Here is an 11,751-nt window from a genome sequence, read left to right as displayed (position 1 = left end):
TTAAAAAAAATTTTCATTTGAAAAATGCACTTTTATTTTGTTTGTTTCTCAAGTAACTATTGTTTTATTTTGAGTGTCATGTAATAATTTTTTAGTCATCAGAAATTACCATAAAAATAGGCACACAAACATAAACGCTGATTAACTATAAGTTTTTTTTTTTGAACCTAAGCTAACTATAAGTTTTAGTGATAATAAATTTGAAAAATCCAAACGCAGTGAAACAATCGTTGTCATAATGTGACATCTTCTTCTAGCAAATGAAGATCATCAATCAATATAACTTAGGGAAGTAACCGACTGGTTTCATCGTCGTTTTGGTATATGTCTTCGGTTTTCTTAACAGCTGCGTGAGACAACACAGCCGCCGCTTCTGCCACAACGGCCACCGCGATATTGAGCTTTGCATCGGTTTAGAAAAGGATCGAAAGAGTGAGAACGGACATGAAGATAATGACGAGACGGTGGTCGATGTCGCGGTCGAATACAGTGAGCGGTTCGTCATGGAGGAAGTAGAGGAAGAGCCACGCGCCGATTAAGGTGTGTAGGATAGAGGGAGAAGTAATTCCAGACCAGGCTGAGGAAGACGGAGAAGAGAACGACTATGGTGTAGTTGGTTTGGAAGTAGACGGCATTGGCTCCGACTCTGGTGATCACGATGGCTATTTTGCACGGGAAGTCGAAGGAGTGGAGGTCGAGCATTTACTTCCATGGGCGGCGTGTGGCGAAGCCTGGTCTTACGTTGTGTTGGCCGTTGGCTCGTGTGATGTACTCGAGTTTTGGTCGTTAGCCGAAGGAGAAATGTCGAAGGAGAAAATGTCTTTCTCAAAAAAAATGTGACAAAGACTCTACCAGAGTATTTAATTAAAAAAAAAAAAACACATGTGACCAATGAGAAATGGACACGTATGAGTTTTAATAGAGGTTCTTCAACCTCTTAAATAAGACCATGTTTATTGGAGAAATCCATTTGAGTTTCTCTCTTATTATCTATTATATAAAGACTCATTTGAGTCTCACAATCTTGACACATCAGCATCCTTTTTTTTGACACATCAGATTAAAAAAAATTATGAGAGAATTAAATTATTAAATTATACTAATTTCATTTTTAATTGAACACAGAAACCGAAAGAAAAGTGCATATTAATTTATGGTTCATAATGAACTGCAAATTAATTTCCATTTTGGAAGTTGGAAAGATGGAATCTCAAACAATCTCAAACAATCTCCAATGTTTTCTAATATCGACTCAAAATTCCACAAGTCAATAGGTAAGATTTTTTATTCTTCGTCTCCTCTTTGATTTATGGGTTTTTGAAAGTTACATTATATTCCTTGTATTCAATTCATTCTGATTTTGTTTACATAGACATTGATTCATTTTCTTTGAATAAAGGCATACCCACCGATGACAACGCTATCACCGGGATAAAGGATTGAGACTTGAAGTCTCGGGTAGAAATCAACAAGAACAAGGAAGAACACAACACTGTTTGGGCACAAAGAAGAAGCACGACAACGTAGAGAAGACACTTGGTGAGACGAGGCAGAAAGTAGAGGATAAGATGGTTTTGAAGGGAAGATTTGAAGTAAAGAGTAAGCTCTTATAATTGTTTATGTTGGGAATTTGGCCTGATTGTTAAGAAAAGCTCATCTCAAAGGAATTTAGCTAATCTCGAACGATTAAGTTCAAATTATGCTCATTGATTTTTTTTTCCTTTAATCTTGATTGATTAGTCAAAGAAGACAAGGAAATGAGCTGTATTGTTTAAGCAAATCAATGACAAAGCTTCAAGGTCAGCTCTTGAAATTCTAAATTCTAATAAAATCTATTTTGAATTTTGGTTGAAAGTCTCTTACTTTATTATTCGATGTATGATTTGAAGTTTCAGTTATGATATTAAATATGGGATGGTAGCTATAACTTTTCGTCAAGAAGGGAAGTTTGAGAGTGGAGCTTGAGACAAAAGTGCCATAGATATGTGCAAAAAGTTGATGTCCTTATCCTTTGGTTGCCTGATTGGCTTGTGTCTCATCTGCTCTTTTAGACTTCTGATCTTCATCTATGATATCGAAGACATGTTTCCAATGGAAGGTAATGCGGAATTTTTTTTAAAGGACTTAATTCTTCAAATAAACATGTAATATGGACTGTGAACAGGACGAGTTTGTAGGGTTTAATTTCATTTAAATTCAATATTTGCTCTTTACTTCCAAGTGCACCAAGTCTCTCGACAAAAACCATCTTCCTGACGCTCTTCCTATTTGTAGTGATTAGACATAAGCTGAAGAATCATTAATAAGGTCAGTTGGGGATATAACATTTCAGGTTGCTCAGTTCATCACAAAAAATAGAGGTTTCGTAAACTACAATATCATATTTTTTCCACTCTCACTCTCTCTGCTTTAATCTTTAACACAAAATATATGCGAAAACATATCTCTGAATGATGGAAATGCGTTAAAAATACGATTTGGTGAATATTTTAAATTTGTCTTACAAAATATATATTTTATCATTAAAAATTAACTAACAAACAAAAAAAACAGGTTGAGAAAAATAATAATGAAGAAATATTTGGTTGGGTGCAAAAATAACAAGTATTACATCTACAAAAAATAATGACTACATTTTTACGAGTTCATATGATATTCATATTACCAAATACAAAAAATTAGATTAATCTTATAAAAAAATGTCTATTAATAAATTATATTAAACAAAAAATCACATTTAATGACTTTATTTTTACAAATCTAGATGATATTTATATTATCAAAAATAAAAAACAGGTTAATTTTGTAGAAAAATGTAGTTCTATAATGTATATTAAAACAAACAAAACACCCGTATGTACACGCGGGTATTCATCTAGTTCTATTATTAAAGTTAAGGGAAGAAATTCCTAAAGAAACTTATGTTATTTTGTTGTATATTGGAGAAACTTAGATGAATTTCTGTAAATTTTTTTTTTTTGAAAAGTTTATTATTTAGGAAATTACATTATTATTTTGAAAATAACACAAACTTAAGATATTAATAATCAAAATTAGAAAACAACACAAACTTAACAGAATATTCTTAATATTTGAAATAATCCAAATTTAACAATAAAACTCAGTTATTAACTTAATGATCTCCAAATCGTTGCCATATATGCTCAACCAAATCTGCTTTCAATTGGTGATGAATTTGTATATCCCGAACTCTTTTCCGATTATTGAACATCTCAACGATATTTGAACGCATGTCTGTAGAGTATTCTTGATCCACCTGTGCATTTCCTTCTCCTTCTCCTTGTTGGAACTCAGTAACATTAAACTGGTATCCGTCACGTTCGTCTTCTACTATCATGTTGTGGAGAATGATACAAGCCCTCATAATTTTTCCAATTTTTTCTTTATCTCAACTAAGAGCCGGATTTTTAATAATGGCAAATCGAGCTTGCAGAACTCCAAAAGCACGCTCCACATCTTTTCGGAACCCCTCTTGACGTTCAACAAATAATGTTGCTTTCTGACCCTGAGGAAGGTTAATGTTGCAAACAGCTTCATTTATCTTCTGCCACCGCTGCTTACATTGAATGGCTTCTCGGGTTTGACTTCCTGCTGGCTTTGACTTTGCGAAGTACTCTGCTATTCGACTCCAAAAAGTACCACTCCTCTGCTCGTTGGAGACCACCGGATCTTTAGAGGTGTTGAGCCAGGAGCTTATGAGAAGAATGTCATCACTCGGCGTCCACTGCTTCCTCGCTGTTCTATCCTTCTCCTTGTCTTCTCCGCAGCTTGCATCTCCATGGATCGTTTGTGAGCAGAAGAATGGAGGCTGTGATGATCCAAGTGCCACGCAAGGGTAAGTAGCTGCACTCTCTTGTTGACTGTTCAACAGTTCAACAAAATGAGAGGAATGGCTGAAGGGATATGAAGACATATCCTGAATGAAGGTGAACGAGTTGAAGGAGTTGAAGAAAACGAAGAGAAGAGGGTTTAGAAGAAAGAGAACAAGGCAAGAGGGTTGAGAAGAGATGGAAGAGAACAAGAATGAGAACAAGAAGAGAAGAAAGATAACAAGGCAATTTGAGAAGAGAGTTCAATGACTCGTTTAAGTAGAATGAGAAGAAGTAGATGCAAAAAAAGGTAACAAGAGAAGAGAAGAAAGAGCACAAATGCATTCAACACACACACAACCATATCGACATGACACAAAGCATTCATCACCATACCAGCATTCAACACAAAGCGAACCAAAGCCCCTAAACCATTTATTACTATCACTTTATTACACGCCTAATCACTAATACCTATACAAAGCTACACTAACCCTTTTACAAAGCTAAACTAACCAGAGCAGTGAACTAACCTTACATATTGGTTGAATGATCCCTCTCTCCTCTTTGTTTGATGAAGAACAAGGACAAACCTGCAACCAAAGCTTGGAACAAACAACAAAAGATTAGCACCAAAGCCAACTTAAAAAACAAACACCAAAACATGATTTATAAGAAGTTTACACAACCAACAAAACCATCGATCAAAAATAACAAGGTCTATGAAGTTTCATTCTCTAAGTCGAACCAAATGATATCAAATCATATCAAACCATATCGCTATACCTAAACCCCAAATCAAAACATCTTAACCAAATCATATGCATCTAAGAATCCAATACAAACGTCTAGCCAAATCCCAGAAACAAGATTTCCAACTCAATCTAATTTGAAACAACATTTAGCCTAAACACAAATCGATTAACAAAAGCTATATCGATTACCAAAGGGGTTTAGAGGAAATAACACTTGTAAGAGATAAATGAGAAGATTGATAACGAAATTACCTACCATGCAAGGATTTGAAAGCTCCGAATCTTCAGACCGATTTCACCACTCGGTTCGAAGTAGATGAAGAAGCATCGCCGACGCCACCACGAAGTCGGAGAAGATGCGAGACGCCATCACGAAGTCGGAGAAGACGCGAGATCAAGTAGAACCGTCGACGCCATCACGAAGTCGGAGAAGACGCGAGGAGGATTCAGAGGCGACGGAGAAGAGATGAATGTCTCCCGAGACAAGAATGGTCGCGGAAAAAAAAAAATTTGTTCAGAAATTTTCTCCCCAATTTAACCTCCTATCACATCCTGCCACGTACACAGGAGAAACGATCCTTTAAAGTCGCGAAAGAAGGATCGATCCACTTTATTAAACCCATTTTTGATTTTTAAAAAAGCCCAAAATTTAAAAAGAAACCCAAGAAAATCGACCGATAATCATGGTCTAAAGGACCGGTTCTGCTTTATTATGCCATTAAAACATTTCTTTTTAATTAAAAGTACCTGTAAAACCCCTATAGATACTTGCGTTGGAGCTGCTTTTAGTATGGGCCAATTTAGGGCTACAAGCCCACAGTAAATGCGAGCCTTTTTACAAAACTAGTTCAGATTTGTCTCTCTCACGCGAAGCAGTCAGCTGACAACAACCGGAGCTGAGAGAGAGAGAGAGAGAGAGCGAGAATCAGAATCATTTGCGCAGAGAGAAATTGAGAGAGATGAGGCTGTTCGATCCATGGCCGGTGTTCTTGAAGAGGGAATGGAAACGTTGCTGGCCATTCCTCACCGGTTTCGCCGTCACCGGCGTCCTCATCACCAAGCTAACCGCCGGACTCACTGGTAAGTCGTCGGATCCCAATGATCATTTCTCTTCAATAAAAAAAGATCCATTTTTTTCTCCCCACTCGTTTCTGTATTATGGGTTAAGATCGGATTTATGTTTCTATTGGATAAGTTTTAAAATTGTGGAAATCCCTAATTTCGCATAATTTGCAGAGGAAGATGCGAAGAACTCCAAGTTCGTCCAGCAACACAGGAGGTAAAGCCAAAACTCAACCTTGATTAATTTGATAGTTTTGGATTTCGAATTTCATGAGTTGATTAGATCAAATGAGCCTTCAGGTTTCTAAGGTTTATGTTAATGGATCCATATTCGTATGAAGTGGATGTATCTCAAATTGCATTTTGCTATTATCCCAAGTCGAATTAAAATTCATCAAATTTTAGTTGCTAGATTGATAATTAGACATTTAAGTCTATGAATTGCCTAGAAATGTCTGGTACTAACACGAGTCTCTTTCCTTGTGTTGTTCTTGCACGGTGTGACATTAGATAATAACAGTATTGATTGCTTTGGTTTGCTATTATTGACTCTCCTTAAAGTTGTAGCCAAATCCTTAAGATTTCAACTTGTGTTTTGGTGTTTCAGGTGATGATGAACAGAAGCAAATGTAGAAGTTGAGAGCCTTATTTCTAGCAAATAGGGTGGATGCTTCAGCTTTTGAATTGTTTCAAAACGTGAATTTCTTGCGTCTTTATTGAAACTGTCTCAAGAAAGTAATAATCTGAAATTTATGTATTCTGGATTCTCTTTTTCTCCATTTCTTCGAGTTTTGCAAAAAAAAAAATTCATGCAAGTTCACATCTCAATAAGGCTCTGTCTTCCTTCCCCAATGAATACGTTATATATGTTTTGGTTTCTAGTCTCAACAAATCATTGGCTTTCAATAAAAGCTTGTATCTTATAGATAGAGAGTTTCTTTAGGTTGTAGCGTAATTAGCTTTTGGTTTTAACTTTGATGATCGATTACAATGCGAAATTGTTTTCATAACGTAGTTCCTTGTCATCCGCTTTGAAAAAAAACGAGCCTCAAGATCAGACTAAACACATGTTTTTGAAAAGCGGAGTTTGAGCTAATATTGTGTTAAGCAGGACGAGCGATACTGTATAAGCAAACGCAATTGTAAGAAAGTAAATTTTTCTTTCTGTAATAAAAAAGGTTAAGTTCCTCGTACTCTTTATTTTTCTCTACGAACAATTTGAGAAAGTAGAAACATTACTACATATGAAACCAATCACCTGCACCGTGGAAACTCAAAGGTAGAATCGACTTATAGTGCATTTACGTTTGCTTTTGATTTGGTGATCAAGTTCTTAGTTCTTGGGGACTCCGAGCCTTAGCCTGAAGTCTTCTTCCATAAGAGGAAGGCCTTCACGGAGCTTCACCTTCGGTTCCCATCCCAACACTTCCTTAGCCTTTGTGATGTCAGGCTTCCTCTGTCTTGGATCATCAGGTGTGTTTTCAACCATCTTTATCTCTATGCTCGGGTTTATCAGCTGCAACCAAAATCAGCTTATCATTACAGGAACACACAATAATCTAAAGACACTTAACTCATTTCCATCGAGAAATCAGTCTCTCACCTCCTTCACTGTCTCAGCTAGTTCCACCATCGTAAACTCACCTGAGAAACCAAAGATTAAGACACAAAGAACAAGTTCAGGAGATTGGTGGGTTTGTGTTTGGTTTAATGGAGGAGTGTTACGAGGCTTACCTGGGTTACCGATGTTGATGGGACCAGTGTCATCTCCTTCCATGAGGCGCATAAGTCCATCGACCATGTCAGATACATAACAGAAACTGCGGGTCTGTGTCCCAGGTTTCTGAACGGTCAATGCCTCACCCCTTTATATTCACGGCAAGAATGATCAATTTGGGTTAAAGCTCGGAAAAAGAAAACTTTGATTGAAAGATTCAGCATAGAAGCTAACCGAAGTGCTTGAGCAATGAAGTTGCTTACGACACGCCCATCATCTATGTTCATGCGTGGACCATAAGTGTTGAAGATTCTGGCAATGCGGATTTCTACAAAGAACAAACAAACACAAGGTAAATCAGTAGAAGAACAATGAGAGAATCTTGATGAAACTACAGGCAAAAAAGGTCGACACATTAAAGTCTTGGGAAAATACAACTGACCAATTCCATGCTGCCTGTGGTAGTCAAACATTAAAGTCTCAGCCACACGCTTGCCTTCATCATAACAGCTCCTAACCCCTTTTATAATAGCAACCAACTTATAAGGCCGTGAACTGACATGCATATATAAGATATAAAATAAAATGTGATGAGTGTGTGAGCCTACCAATTGGGTTGACATTGCCCCAATAGCTCTCTGGCTGGGGATGGATGAGAGGATCACCATACACCTCTGAGGTTGAGGTAAGCAAAATCCTGTTTGGAATAAGAGTTAGTCACAAAGGCGAAGGGTGAACAGAAGTAAGGAAGAAAGAAGGGAACGTTTTGCAAACCTAGCTCCAACACGCTTGGCAAGACCTAGCATGTTCAGTGTGCCGATCACATTGGTCTTGATCGTCTTCACGGGGTTGTACTTGTAGAAGATGGGAGAAGCAGGACATGCAAGATGGTAAATCTGATCAACCTCGATCAAAAGTGGCTCCGTGACATCTGTTAATGCCAAAACCAAATAGAAATGAGGACAATGTTGATCTTCTTGAGATAAGGAAAGAGGGAGCTAGAAAAAAATCAAACAAGGAGGCTATATACTGTTCTCAATAGCAGCAACAAGCTAGAGAGTTTCAAGACCATACCATGACGGATAAGCTCAAATCTCGGATGACCAATCCATTTCTTAAGGTTGTCTTTGGAACCGGTAAAATAGTTATCAGCAACAATCACCTGGTAGAAAATTATATAAACCATGAGCAACTGATCAAAATGACGAATAAACTGTTCAAGGACTAAAGCATTTCAATCCAAACCTCATTCTTTTCGTTTTCCATCAGCTTATCGACAAGGTGAGAGCCAATGAATCCGGCTCCTCCTGAGATCAAGATCCTCATATTGGACTGTACAAGTGAGAAAACAAGCTCATTACACATGTTCTTGAGAATTCCTCACAAGGGGCTATCAAAAAACTTTACTACACACATAGTCAAGAAGATGAGGAACGCACAGAACATACAAGATCAGCAGAAGAAAGTACAACACGAACCTAAAGATTATAGTTCAGTTAAACTTAACTAAGCTCTCTCACAGGGCACAATGTAGCGAAGAAATAGGCCAAGACTGCTCACGGACTATTCTGCTCACAGGTCAGATCTGAGTAGAATATCCAGTATTCAATCTCAATTACCCATGTGACCAATTAAAAGATCCCTTAACCTAGAAATCCGTTTGATTCTATACAATGCCAACGAGATAAAGTAAATACAGACTTTCTTAATTACAAAATCCGGACGAAACAAAACGATCAATTTCACCAAACTAAATAGGACCAAGACCACAAATGATCCGACATAACAAACAAGGATCAGAACACGAGATTCACCGTCTAATCAAGCTAACGTACACGTGATTCCATGGGTGGGAAACTTTTTCTAGGTAATGGTAGATTTCAAATGGGGAAGACGAGATCCAACTCATGAAATTAATAAGGGTCGGTCACAAATTGATGGGTATCGCCAGAATCGAAACAAAAACCCAAAATTTCCACCAAAAAAAAAATGTGAAATTCACCTGACAAAACTTGGAATTGCGGAGAGGTGAAGGCGAAGGTGGAGGCTTTGGGCTAGATTGTTTGTCACTTGTCGCCATTTTTCTGAGATCGCAATTCGAGCACCAAAAAAAAAAACGAATCAGAAAAGCCGAGAAGTTAAGATTGCGATTAGAGAGAGAGAGAAGGTCGAGAGGAATTTACGAGATCGATTCCGAAATCAGATGAAACAGAGAACCCTAAAAAACCAAAATTGGTGTGATCTGAAGAGTGGGAGAGATCGTATTACTTATACTCCCAAGTCCCAAGTGTCGGAACTTCCTCTTGCAAAATTTTTGAATATATTTGGGAATTAAGGTTATTTTTTTTAGCAGATTTTTTATTTTTCTGTATAGACTTCAAAAACACGAAAAGCGGATTGATAATTAAATCGAAATTAATTTTGTGGTTCCCTACTAAATTACGAAAACGTTTGACCAAACGCAGATCTGATGTCGCATTTCGTTAAGTACGACATTTTTTTGGCTATTTCTTATTCCAATTGGAGTTATTAACTAATTTTTCACTTTAAATATACGTATCAATATGTTAAACATTTCACATATATTAAAAACATATTTCTTAATTGATTTTTCCCTGATCATAATTAATAATAATTTGACTTAAATTATGCATGATTTTAATTAATTTAATATCCCAAAACTAGTTAAAAATATTTTTATTTGACTTATTGACCTTAATTAATAGTACATTTCTTGAGGTATTCAATCAATTGTGTAAACTTGAATTAATATATTTATTTGACTAATTGACCTATCTATAACTATATGGTGAGATACGTGTTTTCAATTCAACAAGATATTTTTATTTTTAAGAATTTGAGAGAGAACTGAGTTGAGCTCATATCGTTTGGTGTATTTGATGAATAACATGCAAAAATATCTACATTCGAAATAGTGAAGTTGCAAGTTCTGCTACTTCCAAACTGAGTACATAGTAGGAAACTTTCAAACAACTTGTGAAGAAAATATTATGAGATGTCAAACAGATGGCGAGTATCTGTAAGTTCTAAGTTCAACTTATTTGTAATTATAAATTGTTGATATATACATTGTATGCTAGGGAAATGGAGTAGTACTTGTCCAAGATGATGTATACATTTTTTGTTTTGCTAATTAACTACGAATGATATTGCTTTAGGTATATGTTCTCTTCGTGCTCTTCACAACCAAGGCTTTACGTAATATTGAAAGAACAATGTGAGATAAAAACAAATACAATGATTTTTTTTTTCGATTGATTGGTATGCAGTTAGTGTAGTGTGATAACGCACCAAAGAAGAATATGTTTGGCAATGATTAGATAATTTATTTATTCTTCTTTGAACGATAAATGTTTATCTATATGATGTTAAATTACAGTCTGGTATGAATCCTAAGCCAGACACAGATGTAGAGTTTACTCAGATGGCCTAGTATAGTAAAAAATCAAAAATTAAGACACAATATAAATTTGCTTTGGTAGTGTATTAATGTAGTAGAGATTAAAAAAAAAAGCTTACAAAGAAATAATTGCAGATAAAACTGAAATGTGATAAATGTTTAGTGATCCAAAAAAAAGTATTATGGAGAGCTAAAACTTTATGGAATTCTATGACTTTCAAAGTTAAAATTACGAGAGAGTGAGAGAGGAAGGTTCTGCTCCAACAGATTTGCGTATTGTGTAGACAAGTAACTGCATCAACCACTACAAGAAAAACATCATTTTACGATGGTCAAAATAGTCGTTATTTCGTCGTAATAGAGCTATTACGACGAACTATCGACGATTACGAAATCGTCGTAAAGTCATCGTCGTAATAGACAAATCGTCGTAAAATCGTCGTATAATATACGACGGTTTCGTTTCGTCGTAACATCGAGGGAAACAAAATCGTCGTAAATACGTCGTACAGTTTACGACGATTTTACATCGAATTGCGTCGACTTGGTCTTCGCCTGGACCGTCGTTAAGTGGTCGTTAATGGTCGACGTAAGATCGTTGTAAAATATACGACGCAAAAATCGTCGTAAATCAATCGTAAAGTATTTAATCATTTCGTCGTAAAATCGTCGTAAAGCACGGACGTATAATCGTCGTATTTGTGGTCGTATATTTTGGTCGTAAATTTGTCGTAATATTTACGACGAATGTACGATGGTTTTAAATAAAGATATTACGACGATTAGACGACGTTTAATATAATTGAAAATTAAAAAAAAAATAATTCGAACTAAAATTTAAATTAAAAAAAATAATTTACAATTTTAAATTTATTAAAATTTCAAATTAAAATTTCAAATTAAAATTAATTGTAATTTACAAAAAAACCCTACAGCTCTAAATCTAAATCTATATCTATATCGTCG

General features: G+C 35.9%; 2 protein-coding genes and 1 pseudogene across 2 annotated transcripts; 1 reads left to right on the top strand and 2 right to left on the bottom strand.

The window, feature by feature from the left end:
* Nucleotides 1-284: 284 nt before the first annotated feature.
* LOC112084448 lies at nucleotides 285-780 on the bottom strand (annotated as a pseudogene).
* A 4,655-nt stretch (nucleotides 781-5,435) lies between these two features.
* Nucleotides 5,436-5,868, top strand: LOC18014033. Its single transcript, XM_006418835.2, has 2 exons — nucleotides 5,436-5,665; nucleotides 5,822-5,868. The coding sequence occupies exons 1-2, from the start codon at nucleotides 5,545-5,547 to the stop codon at nucleotides 5,866-5,868; spliced, it is 168 nt and encodes a 55-aa protein (XP_006418898.1). The 5' UTR covers nucleotides 5,436-5,544.
* Nucleotides 5,869-6,787: 919 nt separating this feature from the next.
* LOC18014032 (UDP-glucuronic acid decarboxylase 5) lies at nucleotides 6,788-9,729 on the bottom strand. The gene is made up of 11 exons (XM_006418833.2): nucleotides 9,548-9,729; nucleotides 9,367-9,448; nucleotides 8,610-8,696; nucleotides 8,439-8,526; nucleotides 8,139-8,295; nucleotides 7,973-8,061; nucleotides 7,807-7,884; nucleotides 7,599-7,692; nucleotides 7,382-7,512; nucleotides 7,251-7,291; nucleotides 6,788-7,163 (listed from the first exon to the last, which is right to left on the bottom strand). The coding sequence occupies exons 2-11, from the start codon at nucleotides 9,442-9,444 to the stop codon at nucleotides 6,981-6,983; spliced, it is 1,026 nt and encodes a 341-aa protein (XP_006418896.1). The 5' UTR covers nucleotides 9,445-9,448; nucleotides 9,548-9,729; the 3' UTR covers nucleotides 6,788-6,980.
* Nucleotides 9,730-11,751: the final 2,022 nt, after the last annotated feature.

This window comes from Eutrema salsugineum, unplaced genomic scaffold (assembly GCF_000478725.1).
Source record: "Eutrema salsugineum unplaced genomic scaffold, Eutsalg1_0 scaffold_4, whole genome shotgun sequence".
NCBI lineage: Eukaryota > Viridiplantae > Streptophyta > Magnoliopsida > Brassicales > Brassicaceae > Eutrema > Eutrema salsugineum.
Note: the sequence above shows the minus strand (reverse complement) of the source record. Positions and strands in the feature narration are given on the sequence as shown.

Excerpts from the sequence above, each read along its gene's own strand:
- LOC18014033 (XM_006418835.2), top strand. The coding sequence starts at position 5,545 with ATGAGGCTGTTCGATCCATGGCCGGTGTTCTTGAAGAGGGAATGGAAA. Across the intron at positions 5,666-5,821 it reads GCTAACCGCCGGACTCACTG|AGGAAGATGCGAAGAACTCC; the intron begins GTAAGTCGTCGG and ends CATAATTTGCAG.
- LOC18014032 (XM_006418833.2), bottom strand. The coding sequence starts at position 9,444 with ATGGCGACAAGTGACAAACAATCTAGCCCAAAGCCTCCACCTTCGCCT. Across the intron at positions 8,062-8,138 it reads GCCAAGCGTGTTGGAGCTAG|GATTTTGCTTACCTCAACCT; the intron begins GTTTGCAAAACG and ends TATTCCAAACAG. Across the intron at positions 7,885-7,972 it reads GGGCAATGTCAACCCAATTG|GGGTTAGGAGCTGTTATGAT; the intron begins GTAGGCTCACAC and ends CTATTATAAAAG.